Source organism: Grampus griseus (genome assembly GCF_964374135.1).
Source record: "Grampus griseus genome assembly, chromosome: 5".
Lineage (NCBI taxonomy): Eukaryota > Metazoa > Chordata > Mammalia > Artiodactyla > Delphinidae > Grampus > Grampus griseus.
Genome location: NC_138998.1, coordinates 23,526,509 through 23,542,737, shown reverse-complemented (window position 1 = coordinate 23,542,737; position 16,229 = coordinate 23,526,509). Strand labels below are relative to the sequence as shown.

The 16,229-nt window shown below is 40.3% G+C and overlaps 1 protein-coding gene across 1 annotated transcript in view; it reads right to left on the bottom strand.

Moving 5' to 3' along the window:
• The window catches only part of SLC9A9 (solute carrier family 9 member A9), a 540,289-nt gene that overhangs the window by 515,058 nt on the left and 9,002 nt on the right, over positions 1-16,229 (bottom strand). The window contains exon 2 of the mRNA XM_082654190.1: positions 9,237-9,439. Coding sequence (XP_082510316.1) covers positions 9,237-9,439 — 203 coding nt within the window. The remainder of the gene's footprint in view (positions 1-9,236; positions 9,440-16,229) is intronic.

Below are 16,229 nucleotides of genomic sequence, written 5' to 3'. Positions count from 1 at the left end.
AGAAGAACTCCTTCGTGTCTGGACTGTGCCTTCTGAAGGCCAGACTGCAAAAGTTGCCAGGATGCTAGGCAGAGCCTGCCTGTCTTTGGGGCACAGTGTTCTGTTATTTCTACATTTTCTGCATTTTCACTGCCCAGTCCAAGTGCACGTCTCTCTTCTTCTCCTCTACCCTTCTCAACCACAACAAATAGAATTTTTCCAGAACTTTTTGTATAGACAAAAATGGTCTTGGATGTTGATGAAAAATATAGCAAAGAACTGGCAAGGGAAGAAAATGACCTCCAGAAAGCAAAGGCATCTAGTCTTATTTAGTTTTGCCCTCTGTTTTGAAATTCTCTGCTTACAGATCTCTGCGTGGCTCACTCCAACTTCATTCAGATCTTGGCTCCAGCTTCACCTCCTCAATGAGACCTTCCCTGCAGGACATACCTAAATACACTTCTCTCACCATCCCCTCATTTTGTTAACCTTTCTTTATAGCACGTGTCTCCACCTGGCATTAGATTATGAATGCTTATGTTGAACTGTACTTCATCTATCTCTCCCCTAGAACCTAAGCTCCATGAGACTGAGGACTTTGTTTTGTTCACTACTCTATTTGCATCATCTAAAACAAACTGGCATATGATTAGTGTCCAATCAATAAATATTTGTTGAATGACTAAATGACTAAAGAAAATCTATGTTGTTCAATGACTAAATTAAAACCAAATGGAACTAATCACCAGGGAAATGCAAATCAAAATCACAAGGATACAGGAGAGATCATCTCACACCTGTTAGAATGGCTATTATCAGAAAGACAAAAGGTAACAAGTGTTGACCATGATGTAGAGAAAAAAGAACACTTTTCACACTGTTTGTGGGAATGAAAATTGGTGCAGCCAGCATGGAAAACAATATGGAGGTTTCTCAAAAAATTAAAAAATAGATCTACCATATGATCCAGCAATCCCACTTCTGAGAATATATCCAAAGGAATTGAAGTTAGGATCTTCGAGAGGTAGCCACACACCCATGTTCATTGTCTCATTATTTACAATAGCCAAGACATGGAAATGACCTAAGTGTCCACTGATGGATAATTGGATTAAGAAAATGTGGTGTATATATAGAGATATATGCAACTGAATTATTCGACCGTACAAAAGCAGGAAACCCTGCCATTTGCAACAACATGGATGGACCTTGAGAACATTATGCTAAGTGACATAAGACAGGGAAAGGCAACTACTGTATGATCTCACTAACTTGGAATCTAAAAAGAAGAAAAACAACGAACTCATGGAAACAGAGAACAGATTGGTCGCTGTGAGACCTGAGAGATGAGGAGTGTGAAAAATGGTTGAAAGTGGTCCAAAGATACAAAGTTCCAGTTATAAGGTAAATAAATCCTGGGGATATAATGGACAGCATGGTGACTCTAGTTAATAACATTGTATTGTATATTCGAAAGTTGTTACAAAGTTAAAAGTCCTCATCACAAAAAAATTTTGTAACTACATGAGGTGATGAATGTTAACTAAACTTATTGTGATGATCATTTTGCATTTGATATAGATATATAGATATCTATATAAAATCATTATGTTGTACACCTTAAACTAATATAATTTTATATGTTAATTTTATCTCAATAAAATTGGGAAAAAAATTTAATGGAATATTTGGAGTCGAGACATTTCTGAAATCATTTCTCAGGCCAACGTTCTACAAAGAAAGTTGAACAAAGGTGGAAGAAAACAGATAAAGCAAATTTAAAATGTCAGCTTTCTTTATTAACGACAGATCTCTTAACTAAGATTTATGATGAAAGTAGCTAAGTCTATCCAAACAGCCTCATCCCATGCTCTGCCAAGCTTGAGATCCCCCAGGACAATCTCATGTGTAAGAGTCAAGACTTGTCATGATAAAGAAACATAAATCATGAATCCCTGTTCTCTACAGAATGGAGAAATAATTGATAGTGTCCTACAAATGTTTCTCCAAACCCAAAGTGCTGATTTATCGTGATGCTTGCTTCTCTCATTGTGCCTAGAACAGTTTTAGAGATTTCTTTCCTGTCTTTTCTTTATCTTCTCCAAAAGTGTCCCAGCACTAACTGCACATATTTATCTCATGGTCTGATGACTCCTTCTGATCAAGCTGTTCCTGTTACTAGAAGAGCTTGCCTCTGAGCCAGAATAATCAAGCAAAAAGAAAGACTGGAAAGAACAGAAATAATTTACAAATAAATATGTGAGTATTAAGACTGAACGACAAACAGTCAAAATCACCATCAGAAAAAGTTGGACAGTGAGAAAAATATTAAGACACTGATGTTTTGATACTGCAAATACAAAATTATTTTTTAAAGTCATATAATTAGCTGTGGCTATAAGGACTTCCTTAAAATATCTCAAAAATATACAGTATTATCAACACAATTGATAATAGCTTCAGTCTGACCTATTTGCCTGGTAATTCTCTTTACTGCAACAATAGGACAGATTACTCAGCAGTGTAACTTACTCCTTACCAAATGGTAACTTTCCTTACCAAATGATAGTGTCATTTGTCACACAGGAAGTGAAGACTTGGCAAACATTTCACTGGGTAGTTTCCTTCGACTTTTCACATTACAGTCAACTGACTTATAAATTATAGGAAGTATAAATTTAACCGTGCTGACAACTTTTTGAAAACCTACTGGGTCTGCAAGACTTTTCCAGCCAAATGGTCTGCTGACCTTTCCAACTCAATGTGGAAAAACATAATGTGTTAAGTCAATGATAAATAAATTAATGATGAGACAAATTAATTCATTCATCAGTTTTAAACTATACTTATGATTTTCACCTACAAACCAGCTCCTTCCCTTAACTTTTAAGGTCTCCATTTCTGTCCTGCCACTCTCTGTGAACCCACAAGAGAGGGTAGCAGAACTAGCTATACTCTCTTCCTCCTTGTGCCCAATTGGTCCAAACTCTACAGCGCCTTCCTTCCTTGCTTCTCTTCCATCTGCCTCTTGGTTACCATTCAAGCTTAGCCTCATCTGTCTCTCTGCTTTCATTCTCTACTTTGTACACAGGAGCCTAACTATTTCTTTCCTTTTGTCAACATTGCACTCTTCCACTGACTACCAATAGAGTAGGCATTACTCAGCCTGGCATTTAAGGGATTCCGTAACCAAGATCTGCCTTTATTCCCACACTATGTTTCACTGGTCTTCCGTACTTCAAATTATCGGAAATGTTTTTCTTTCTTGGAATACTCTCTACCCCTTTTTCTACCTCCACATCATGCTTTTATCTCTGCTTGGAATGACTCTCCTACCTTCACACACTACATATATCACCACCAGAGTTAATCAGCTATCCTTCTTTGAAATCTTTCCTGTCACCCTAACAAGAAATAATATTGCCCCCTCTGAATGTCTGTGGTATCTGACCCACTCTTTTGATAGCTGTCTTGTGGTGTATTTGTTCATTTATTCATATGATGTGTTTTCCCCAATTTACTAATAAACTCTTTGAGATCGTTCTTTATTTCAGAATTGAAACGGATGAGACTCACTCAGTTCACTTGTGTTGAAAGAATGAATGAATGAATGAGTGATGGAGAAAGTTCTTTTATCTCCTGCTCTTCAAGAGCAAGATTTAAACTTCCTATTGATATGAAATTCAGAAATGCTTAGTAGACATTTTAGTATGCCTAAATACTCTGTAACAAATTAATGTCTGTAAAGCCACTGTGTAATAGAATATAGGCCCCACTCAGTTAAAACTACTTAAGGATACATTAGATCCACAGAATAGTGTGACAAACAGTGTTGGAAACATTAACTGGATAGATACAAAGCAACACGATCTAGTTTTATTCTCTCAGAAGGTTGTTTTGAGATCATCAGCTGCTCCTAACATATAGAAAAATACTGTTTTCACATATCTTTAAGCGAAAATATTTTTTCCTTATCTGCATTGAGCATGACCAAAAGAAGCTTGGCATATGGTATTTCCTGAAATTTTTATATGTTTATAATGTGGCATAAAAGCACAGTACACTGCTGCATATATACGTGCCAACAGCTCTCACATTTTCCAGTTTTATACCTTCTTATTGGAAGAAACTCAGGGAGCCATCAAGCCCAGAGCTGTTTCCAAACACATCAAGGCCTAACCGTTTCAGAAATGCACGTGCTCTTACAAGTACTCCAAGAGATGATTCTATAGCACAGGAATTTATTTCAGCCTCTTCAAATCCTGAAGTCAGAAATTTCATCCAAGCCCTTAAACTACATTCTTCTGAGAGTAAAACTCATCTTCTCATCCTGTAACTTTTGGAAACAAAGGCCAAATACTCCCTTAAATCTGTACCACAAAGAAAAAGGTCCCAGTGGAGCCGCACCAATGGCTTCTGTAACACCATGGTGCTAGACCTCTTTCTGTAATTCTGACCATCCTCTTCTCTTTCCAGCACTGGTCCTCACCTCCTTCCACCCATCTCAGCGTAAGATAGCCCAGGCCTCAGTCCTTCTCTGTCCACAGGGCCACTCAAGAGCCTGTCCAATGGTGTGGGATATGATACATCACTCAGGACTCAGAGTAAAGTGCTATGGGTGTCCGTTCTGCCTCTGACCAGTAGTGGGGCCCTGGACCTACCATGTAATTTCTCTGGATATGAATTTCTATCTATATGTACACAACTAAGATTAGATAATATCTTAATCTCTTCAACCATTAAGTGTGCAGGACACTATTCTACCAACTCCAAGATGATAACTTCCAAATAGTCTAGCTGTATATACTCCACCAAGCTCTCAGATTCTTCCATTTACTCATTCATTCATTCACAAGCTATTTATTTAGCAGCAATATGCATCGGGCACCGTGGTAATCTTTGGGGATACACTGGTCAATAAAAAAGGCATGATCCCTGCCTTTGTGAAGTTTACAGTCTAGTGGACATCAAACAATGTAAGAATGATAATTAATAAGCAAGAAAATACATATAAAATTTCATATGGTGCTAAGTACTTTGAAACAAAAGAGAGGGCAGGAGAGAAAGAGAGAGAGGGGATACAGTGTGAGAAAATCACAGCGCAAGCCCTCTCTGAAGGGATGGCATTTCAAGATTCTAGGGATAAGAAGGAGGCTGACACCCAAAGAGAAGGAGTAAAACCATTTTAGGCAAAAAGAATAACATGTGTAGAGGTCCAGAAGCAAGAAAAGTACTTTGTGTATAAAAGGGGCTGATAGATCTGCAGCAGTGGAGGTGAGGAGAAGAAGCAGAAAAGTGGCATTTCTCTCCTCACTATATTCACCTGAACACAACACAGGACCAAAATCAGTGTTTCCCAAACTTGTCTGCACATTAGAATCACCTGGTGAAAGGGGGAAAAGCAGGGGCGGGGAGGGGGTTGAACTGAGAGATTGGGATTGACATTTATACACTAATATGTACAAAATAGATAAGTAATAAGAACCTGCTGTATATAAAAAAAAAAAAGAATCACCTGGTGATCTTCGAAAAGTTCCAAAGCTCAGGTGGCACCCCAAACCAGTAAAATGACAAACTCCAGGGGTGGAACACAAGCATCAGGATTTTTTGCAGCTTCAAATGATTCCAAAATTCAGACAAGTTTGAAAATCACTGACTTAAATCAATTTTAGGGCTTAAGTTCTTCTTTTACTCTTCTCTAAAATGATGGAGTTCAACTTAATCAAGTCAGGGCTCTTTCTTTTTTTTTTTTTTTTTTTTTTTGCGGTACGCGGGCTTTTCACTGCTGCGGCCTCGGGACGCGCAGGCTCAGCAGCCATGGCTCACGGGCCCAGCCGCTCCGCGGCATGTAGGATCTTCCCGGACCGGGGCACGAACCCGCATCCCCTGCATCAGCAGGCGGACTCTCAACCACTGCGCCACCAGGGAAGCCCAGGGCTCTTTCTTGCTCTAAATTAGATGATCTCTCTCCAGATGCAGATCCACAGTCATTTTCACCCATGCTCTTCCACAAATCTTCCTTCCCTCCCTTGCCTCTATCCTAGGACTCCCACATTCTCCCAGCCAGACCTGAAGCCTTAGAATCTTAGATTCTTCTCTTCACAGTGTTCCTATAAATCAAGCAGGTTCTGTTGATCCAAAGCGTTGATGAAGCCCTTCTTCCCTTTTCACCTAGATAATCACTTCCTGCAGCCTCACCCTCCAGTCCTGCCCACATCTTTCTGAACTCAATCCTGCTGCCTATTCAAGCCATAGCCACATTTCCAAGCCCTTCTCAAGTTCCACGTCCTCCAGGAAGACTCCCTAACAAACTCAAGTATCTATGACAACTAATCCATAAAGTTTCATAATTCTCATTGTCTATATGATACAATTTAGAACTGAATTATATACTAATGTATATTATACATTGGTCTTATCTCCCCAAGGGATGTTAAATAAATGGAAAAAAATCCACATATTTTATTAATCCCTGGCATATATTAAGCATTCAAATATTAGTAGCAGCAATGGTAGCACTGGTCTTGGAGGTAGTGCAGTGGTGATGGTGTTGGCAGTGGTATTAGAAGTGGCAGTGGAAGTAGGAGTAGAGGCAGTGACAGCAACATAAAGGGCCTTACGACAGGTACTTTATATACATCATCTCATTTAAACATTAAAACAATCCTACAAAATAGTTCTAATCTCCCCACTTTACAAATAAAACAGTTGGAGATTAGGAAGTTCAAGGAATTTACTCAGGATAGATGGCAGATCTATCTGGTCCTGAATTTTTTTCCCATTACTCCATGTTACCTCCCTATAAGCCTTCCAATAAACAGGCCCTTTTTTGGAATTCTTTTGCATCTGACATAAATTAATTGTTCGATTGATATGAATACTTGCATGCAGTGGACAATTCCCAGTAACAAATACAGACTATGGGCATTTCATTTTTGCAGACTAACTAGGGTCCCCCAAAATTGGCACTTAAGCAACAAATGTGTGTTAAGATATACTCTGGCCATTTATAAAAATGATCCTTTCCACCTAAAGTTGTCTAATATGGTAAGTGTACCAGTGGATGCCCCTTTCTCCACCAGCAAGGAGCTGGAGGATTTACCCTGGGTACTGAGCTGCCTATTGCCAACCTGGGATGCCACGAGGAACAAATGCTAATTGTGAGTCAATAAGTCACACAATTTAGAAGGTAGTCTATAAAATACTTGAGCCTTCAAGGTCATTGAAACATTTCATGTGCAGAACTCATAATCCACCCAATGAAAAGATCAAGAAGGCCCCAGAAACTTAGACATTTTCTCCATCTCTTGCCTTAATTTTTCAAAAGCAAACATTGGAGTTTGGCTGCTAATAAAAACAAATCAATAGGTGAACAACACAGTAACAAAATGTCTGATCAGGTGTTTGTAGGCTCTCCTGTTAGAGAACAATTTGCTATAAATAAAACAGAGATAATTATCAGCATCTTTGGGACGGGGGGGGGGGGTGATGGTGGCCAACCTGTTTGGAGAAATAGTGCTGCTTAGAAATGCAGATTAAATAGGTAAGAGAATGAGGAGGGAAATAATTTATGTTCTGATACTAAGCAAAGTAAAACTGAAGACAGTGTTTAAATTATGCCGCTGACAAGGTCACTTTAAAAAATTATTTCAAGATAGATAGTTTTCTATTATTCATGTAAATAGAAACAATCTCATGGAAGAGATCATCCAAAATAGCAGATCTAGAAGTTGCTCCTATTTACTTCAGAAATACATTATTTAATTTGCTTTTTTGTGCTTCACTTCACTTTACTAAGTCTGATTTAGGCTAGTAGTATAATCAGTTTGACTTTCCTGAGCCCTCACCAAGTGCTAGGAGGAAGTTAATCTAGAATGTGCTAGTGGAAGATAATGTGAAAAAAAACCACTAGAAATTACTCATCTTGAATGAAGAAAAATCCAGATCATGTATCTCCCCTCCTGTCTCAAATCTCTTGAAATGAAAAAAAAATGTGTATTTTAAAAGAAAACTAAATTTATATGGGATAAAATTGATAAAGTGCACTTCCGTAATAGCAAGGAAGTTCTCGGCTCTGACACAAAACGATCTAGAATAAATCTCATAAGATCCTGATTCTTAGCATGTACTTGTGTTGTTAAACACAAATTCACTTATTCCAAAGACTGATCCACACACAAGACACCACAGAAGGTAATCTCACCTGTTTTCTGACCCAGAGTCCTGATAGTAGAAGAAAGTTTCCCTCCTAATAACTGAAGCAATTCACGCATTTGCAATAATAAAAACATTTTTAAAAGATGAGTAACTTCACAATTCTTTTTTCAATCTAAGATTCCCTAACTAAACTGATGGAGTCAAGATCTCTTGAGATTGACTGTGTGTCAGTGTATTTATAAACAGCCAAGTGGCCAATGTTTTGTGTTGGCAGCTAAAAGTCAGCCATTCTAGATCAAGGCTTGCAAGTGAAAATTTTTTTATTCTCCTCCATTTTCCTTTTGACTTAAGGGAGATTTAAACTGCATAGCCAGCTGGTAATACATACAACAACACTTAAAACACACATGTGGGACTTCCCTGGTAGTGCAGCGGTTAAGAATCCGCCTGCCAGTGCAGGGGACACAGGTTCCATCCTTGGTCTGGGAAGATCCCACATGCCGTGGAGCAACTAAGCCCGTGCGCCACAACTACTGAGACTGTGCTTGAGAGCCCGCGAGCCACAACGACTAAGCCCAACTACTGAGCCCAAGCACCGCAACTACTAAGCCCGTATGCCACAACTATTGAAGCCTGCGCGCCTAGAGCCTGTGCTTTGCAACAAGAGAAGCCACTGCAAGAAGCCCGCGCACCACAACAAAGAGTAGCCCCTGCTCACTGCAACTAGAGGAAGCCCATGTGCAGCAACCAACGCAACCAAAAATTAAAAAAAAAAAAAAATGTGAAAACTTGAATCAAGTAACATGAAAGGCAGAGTCAGCTTAATTACTATTATCTTTTTACCTAATGTAACTGTGGCTTGCAAAACAGTTATAATAAAAAGCATTATTTTTCCAACTTCTAGAAAAAAAATACAGACAACTGAGCTTAAAATCAGAGTATATCAAGGCATTAACCACTTAGCTAAATCACCCCATTAGTGTGGTGTTGAAAAAGGGCATATGTATGTGTATGGATGCGTTACTTATGGTGGCTCATATATGATGCAATTATTTATACTGGAAAACAAAAATATGTGACCAGAGAGGGAGGATCCTTACCTTTTCAAGTATAGCGTTGCCTTGATGAGGATTGATGTTGTGCCGGCTTATTTCTCTCTTGTATTTATATTCATAAACTTGGTCAGTGATATTAATCAGCAGAGTTGAAGGGCTGAAGACCAGTTTTCCACAATCATACACAGTTCCACTTTCAATATCAGTTGGTGCTGTAGCGTATCGTAAAATTAATCCCATTACAAGGCCTAAAATAAAGAATAAATAATTGCACTGGAGAAATGTAATCTAAAATGTTCATCACTAGATGCTTTCAAATATATGATTTGTAACTTGTGTAGGTGGCAGGAGAAAGGGTCGTTGCCTGGTTTGGAAAATTGTTCACTCTTCCATAGATACCAGCTCAACAGACTGTATTGTTAAAATATTTGCGATGGACACTGTTAATACTTCTCCTTTTTTCCTTCCTAATGGATCCACAGGTTTTGGAGAGAAGAGCTACCCACCTCTTCTATCCATCCAAGTGCTCAAGAAAACCTTGGCTCCATGAGAGATACTGTAATCTAATCAGTCAGGAGATGGAATTCCCCTGGAGAAAGTTTCTGGTCCACAGATCAGCACATATCTGAGACAGCCCCATCAGACTAAAAGGTTGCACTTATATACTGTGGTTAGGGGACAAGTGTTCTTATTCTCTCCCTCAGGATATGATCAAGACAATATGTTTCTCTATTTTTTGCTGGCAGGTATCTTGTGACCTTGAGGGGATATAGTCCAAGGACACAGTCAATATCCTGAGGATGGTTGGACTGAGATATAGACAGAACCCAGGTCCTGGATGCCTTCACTGAGCCCTGGATCAACCTATCCTGGAGCTACCCTAATTCTAGACTTCCTGTTATGTGACATAATACATTTTCTAATTTTTCAAACAATGTAAAATCAAGTTTCTGCTTACCTGCAGCCAAATGCATTCTAATGATACAATATTCCCTTAGCAAAGAGTTGAACTCAAGTGACAATCCTTGACTTTTGAGTTTACAGACTCTGTTAGGATGCTCATGATAATCTGATAAATGTGAACTCTCTTAATATTGTGGATTTATTAACAAAATCACAAAGAGACTTTAGAGGTCCACACATTCCTCAATTTAAAATTAGGATTGATGTATTTGTTTTAGGATAAATCCACAGTTCACTCATTAAAACATCAAAGTTTGGAGGTTTTAACCACTCTTTTGTAAATCTAGTCATCTAATGGCCTTTCATTTATTCAATAAAACATTTGTTGGGTGCATATTTTGTTTCAGACATTTATGGACTTAAAATAAAAATACAGTCCCAGTCCTACAGGAGCTGAAGTTTACAAAGTGAAGATCCATAAGCAAACAATTATAATACAACGTGACGTGTGCTATGACCGCTGGTAAGTGCCCTGTGTTATACGAGTATAAAGAGGAGACACTCCAAGGCTCTGTGAATGATGCAAAGCTTTAGATGAATCTTAGAAGGTCACATAAGATTTGTCCAGATGACCTGAATCAAGGAATGAGTTGGGATCCAGGCTGCACGTGTGGGTGGCAGCACGTGAGTTACGGCAGAGACAGATAAATGTTCCCTAGGATTTTTGTTTGCCAGTGTGTAGAATAGTTGTCAGGAAGTGGCTGCTTGGCCAGAGATTGTGTTTCCAGCTCTCTGGCGTTTGGTTGGGTTCTCATCGATGGAATATAAGCAAAAGTGATGTGTGCCACAGCCCTGAAGAAGTAGGTGAGTTTTCTCCCTTCTCTTTCCCCATTTATCATATGGATGGGGCAGAAACAAAGGCCCTATAGGTATAGGTAGACAGAGTCACCACATTGAAGAAATCTGCGTCCCTGAGACACCAGGTAGGGGAAAGCCATCCGCCAACCAGGAAAACCTGCACTGGACTGTTACTTGAGTGAAAAGTTAACTTCACTTGTGTAGTCACTGAAATGTGAGTGGTTCTGTGTTAACAGTCACTAGGATAACCTAATAATATAATGTATAAATACAGAGGAATTTAAGAAATCTGATGGATTTAGGGAATCAGCAGTGGAGTAAGAAGAGAATAGGTGGAGAGAGACAGAGACAGAGACAAAGAGAGAGAAAAACTCTAGACCACAGGGGCCAGGTCATAAAGAGACTCCTCTGTCATGCTAAGAAGTTTTTATTTTTAACCCAATGGTAATATAGAACTATTGAAAAATTTTAGGCAGGACAGTAAAACAGTCAGATTTTCATATAAGATCTATCACTTTGGCAGTAATGTAGAGAGCTAGAGTAATAGGTGAGAATGAAAGCAGATTTCTGTCAAAAATATTTTTACCTTACTTGTTCCTGCTTCAGTATTTGGCCCACTCCCCCATAATAGTGAGAAATATTTTATCTTAACCTTTGCCAGCAAGAAAAAATAAGTGATGGGTATGTAACCACCAAGAGCACTTGACCCATCATAGAACAGTGGGCAGCCTTCCATGTGCAGTGTCAAATGACTACAATAAAACAAGTTAGGAAAGAGAAGGGAAGACACACCACATACACTGCACATGGTTTAGGGTGCCTGTGTAAGAACATCACTTTTCCAACACTCTAGTGGAATCCTAGGAAGGACTCGTTTTCTAAAAGTTACTTGGCAATTACCATGGATGATGCTATGACCTCTGTTTTCTGCTAAGTGGAATATAAAGAAGGGAAACAAGGTACTACATGCATAGGGCCTGAATGGAGAGAAACTGTATTGGTAATATCTGAAATTCCCAAAGGGTGAGCCGTGAGCCGCTTATTTTTGCAATATGCTTTCAGTGCGGTAGCAAGAAGTAAACATGTAGTGTCCATCATTTTTTCTCAAGCAGGGGAAACAAGTATTTGTCATAATAACAAGTGCTCAGTACCTGGGTTTCTGTGGTTAAATTCATACAATGCCTCAAAAGCTAAATGGCTGTGCCTGGCCCTCTGTACCATCTCTGGTTCCAGCGTTCGAGAACGGCACACTGGAGTAAGTGGAGTAATCTCCTCGCTGCCAGAGGTGACCAGATGTAATAGCCATGAAAATGCACCTTGCAGATAGATCTCCCACCACGAGGAGTGTGTAGTCTGACCAATGGTCTGGAATTCATGACTGCAGTCATCCTGAACCCAGCCAATGACTGATCGCAGCAGGGGCACTAAGACAGGGATATGGGACTCCTCTGAAGGGTCACCATGGCTCAAAGACTCCGCATCAGCTTTGCCCAACCTTTCTTAGAACTGCACCGCAGCCTAAACCTTTTCCTACGCAGCCTCCCCTCCTTCCCGCTCTCCACAGGGTTTGGTTGGGCTGCTCCAAGACCTGATAGCTGGCCCAGCATCCGCAGTCTCCCTCCCCATTTTTCCTCAAAGGGATTTTCCCCCAATAAACATTTTGCACAGCTAATCTCTCTCCAGCATCTGCTTCTTGGAGGACCCAAATTAACACACTAGACAGAAGGCCCTGGCCCTCCTTCTCCCCAATCCCAAGAGTTGAGAGGAATCAACATCTTGGCACAGTACAAGAGCCAGTGGGGAAGCTGCAGCCTCACCATGCACTCGGTTAAGAAATGCATCCAGCATTTGTGTGCAGTAGCAGCAACGAGAAAATCCTTAATGTTGGAGGCCAGACACCTACTCATAGAGCCTCATAATGCTTTTGACAGCCACTCAGAGCTTTAGCTGTATGCTGACACAAACGCAGAATGTTGAGTTAACATACTCCAGCCCAGTATTGCAGGACAGCAGGTGACAGATAAAGTAGGATTGCTAGTAGGAAGAAAATGCTAATGAAAAGGGGTCATTTTTATACTCCCACAAAGATACAGGGTAAACAGAGCATCAACCACTTGTGCACAGAAGAAGAAAAGAGGGGACTGTCTACCATGACTTATGGACACAAACCAGTACTCTCTTTGGTAAGCCACGAACCAGAACCCTACCTGCCCGAGGAGAAAAGGAGGCAGCCTGTCCCAGCAAAGCAATACCACAAACACATGTGTGCATAGCCCTGACCCCAGGTTGTATCCTCACAAGCATGACACTTTGCTGAGCTCTGTCACTTGGCCGGCTGGTGGCATTACCTTCTCCAAGCAGAAACTCTAGTCCAGATGCATCCCCTGGGTCTACAAGTTTGAGCATCTGGGCAACTAGGGTGACAGCAGTGGGAACTTGCTTTCTAGTGAACGCTGACCTTGCCCCAGAAGCACACAAACCCCCAAGACAGATCTTGGAAAACAGACCTCATCCCTAAGGTCCTCACAATCCTACAAAGTCCATCTCAAGTCCCAGCTGGGGGACCTGTGCTCTGATGCAGCCTGTACTCACTAAGTTCCCTAATCTTTGAGTACTTATAGTTTGCACCACACCCTTTCTGGCTCCATTTCATATAAAGATATATATTGTTCAGCACTGCTCTGTAGAGTTTGGCTTTGTCACCCCCATTGGATAATGAGACTGTTTAGGGCAGAAGCTGTGCTATTCTTCATCTCTTTTTTCTCTAGAAAAGCCAAACACTTTAGGCAGTTATAACCCAACTTTCTCCAAGTCCACAAACTCCCTTGGATTCAAGAAGAAAAGGATCCTCTGAGTTTATGTAGTTAGTCAGTGACCGACATTTTAAAATGTCACATGTAAGGAGCATCACACCAAATGTTGTGATGTTCCTGTCCTTACAGAGCTTGCAATATAACTCTCATAGCAGATGCCTGACATACAGTTGACATGGTGATGTCTGTGGGAGAGGAAAGGAGGGACGCAGGAAGGAAGGAGGAAAGAGCCTCACGAGCACTCAAATGCGAAACATTTAGAAATATGAGCCTCCTCTTTCTGGACTGGCCCTCCATTCTCCACTTTGAAAATATGAGAAAACCCCATTCCCTTCCTCCCTCCTTCTGCTTTCATGCTACAGACATGGAAGGCGTTGCTCTAGGACTTGTGGGAATTATAAAAATGAATAAAATATGGCCCTGATCATAAAATATTAAAGTATTTTAATCCTACCAGGCGTCTTCCTTCTGCCCAATCCTATGATCCTGATTTCCAGTGAGAATAAGGTACAAGGGTTTCCTAAGTGTCTTCTTATATTAAGCCTGCATTTCATAACCAGTTCCCCTGCATCTTATTTAGTCATTCTACATGATGCTGAAATGTTATCTTAAAGAGAATTTTCTCAGAGGAATATAGATGGGGATTTACTTTTATATATAATGACCATATTTATATATAACGAAATGGATAACAGTATGGTTTTTAAAACACAACATGTTGAAATCTCTTTGGCTATGTTCAGACCAGTGATTGTGTGCACACACTATCACGCACACTGCCACACTGCATGGCACACTCCAGCGGGCTCCTTTCAGATTCTCTTCCTATACACATGCATCAGACTATCACACAGGTATATTTAAATGCCACGTGACATTGGAGAGAATTTAGGAGCCTCAAGAAAATGTAGTTAATACATGAAGATTGAAGAACTGAGTTTTGTAGTTCTTTCACTCTCTATGCACAGAGTGGCTACCAAGAATAATCTAAATAAATGAGGTATTGTCTCTTACTGAAAAAACAAGATAAATCCTTAAACTACGTAAAATGATATTTCAACTTAATAAGGGTATCAGACACTGCTGATTGGCAACTCAGCATCTATCCCCTCTTTTTCCCAACAAAACCCTGATTTCTTCCGCTAACCATCCCTCCCCACATGTGCTCGGGGTAAGGTGACCTCTCTCTCAGTTCCAAGGGTGTTTCTATTCCCCTTGCTGATAATTGGTACTAGAAGGCATGTAACTCTATTCCTGTCAATAAAATGTGAAGAGAAGCTTGCTAGGAGGCTTCTTAGAAAAGTTTTGACATCCTAAAAGAGGGGCCGAGGAGAGATGAGCTCTCTTCTTCCTCAGGCTATTATTGTGCCTGGTCAGGACACCAGGAACTGCCATGCCCACCTCGCTCCCAGCCCGGCATTGAAGTCAGCACTGGGAATGGCAGAGCGGAGAAAAGGAAAAGAAACCTGCATCCTTGAAAAACACAGCAGTTGCTGAATCAGCCAGCCCTGAAGACTACTCTTCTCTGGACTTCTAGTTATGGGAGATAATAAATTGCCATGTTGCTTAAGTCTGTCTGAGTCAGGGTTCCTGTGACTAGCAGTGGAACACATCCTAACAGATACCGTTTTTTTTTTTTTAACAAGTGAATGTACAAAGTCCCAAAGAACCCTAAAGGAGAGATCAACTAACTCCACCCCCTAACGTGTTAAGGAAGGCTTCGCAGAGGAGCTTCCTAAGGATGCACTGGATTTGCAAGGGAGAGAAGAGGGCGTGGACTTTATAGGGAGAAGCACATGGAAATAAATAAGTGGGGTGCTAATCAGGAACATCGAGCAGTTTGGGTGGCCCACTAGGGCACCTGAGATCAAGGACCCCAGTGAGGGTGTTCAAGAGGGAGAGATGGTTGCCAAGAAGATCCTGAGGAAGAACAGAGTGAGCTCCTTTTGAAGAGGCAGATTTGTTCTGTTTCGGGGCAGAGGAAAGAGCGTTTGGAGAAAATTATCCGAAGAGAGAAAAGAGAATTGAGAAACAGTGGGAACATGGAGAGGAAGTTAACATCAGAAAGAGTGTCTATTTATGTGAAAAAGAATTTAACAAAGGAATTTGAGAAGAGGAATTTCAAGATGACAGGAATAAAATAAAGCCAAGGAAGAGTGTTCTTTACCACTCTTAAGACTTTTTATAGTGGGAGACTCTTTAAGGCAGGGAATCTAAGATGTTATTTCAGTCACTCAGATTAAAAAATATGAACTAGGGATCCAAATGTGGAAATGAAGAAGGAAAGGGTGTGATAAATATTCGAAGGAAGCCAAATCGGTGGACACCATTTAACTGTAAGATAGTATTCACAAATATTAGATATTACGTGTTATCGCTACAATTTTTAACTGTTTACTTGATATTTATCCACCTCTACCGTCTTATCAAAGCCTTTGTCAGAACACTGATTTACAGGGATGAT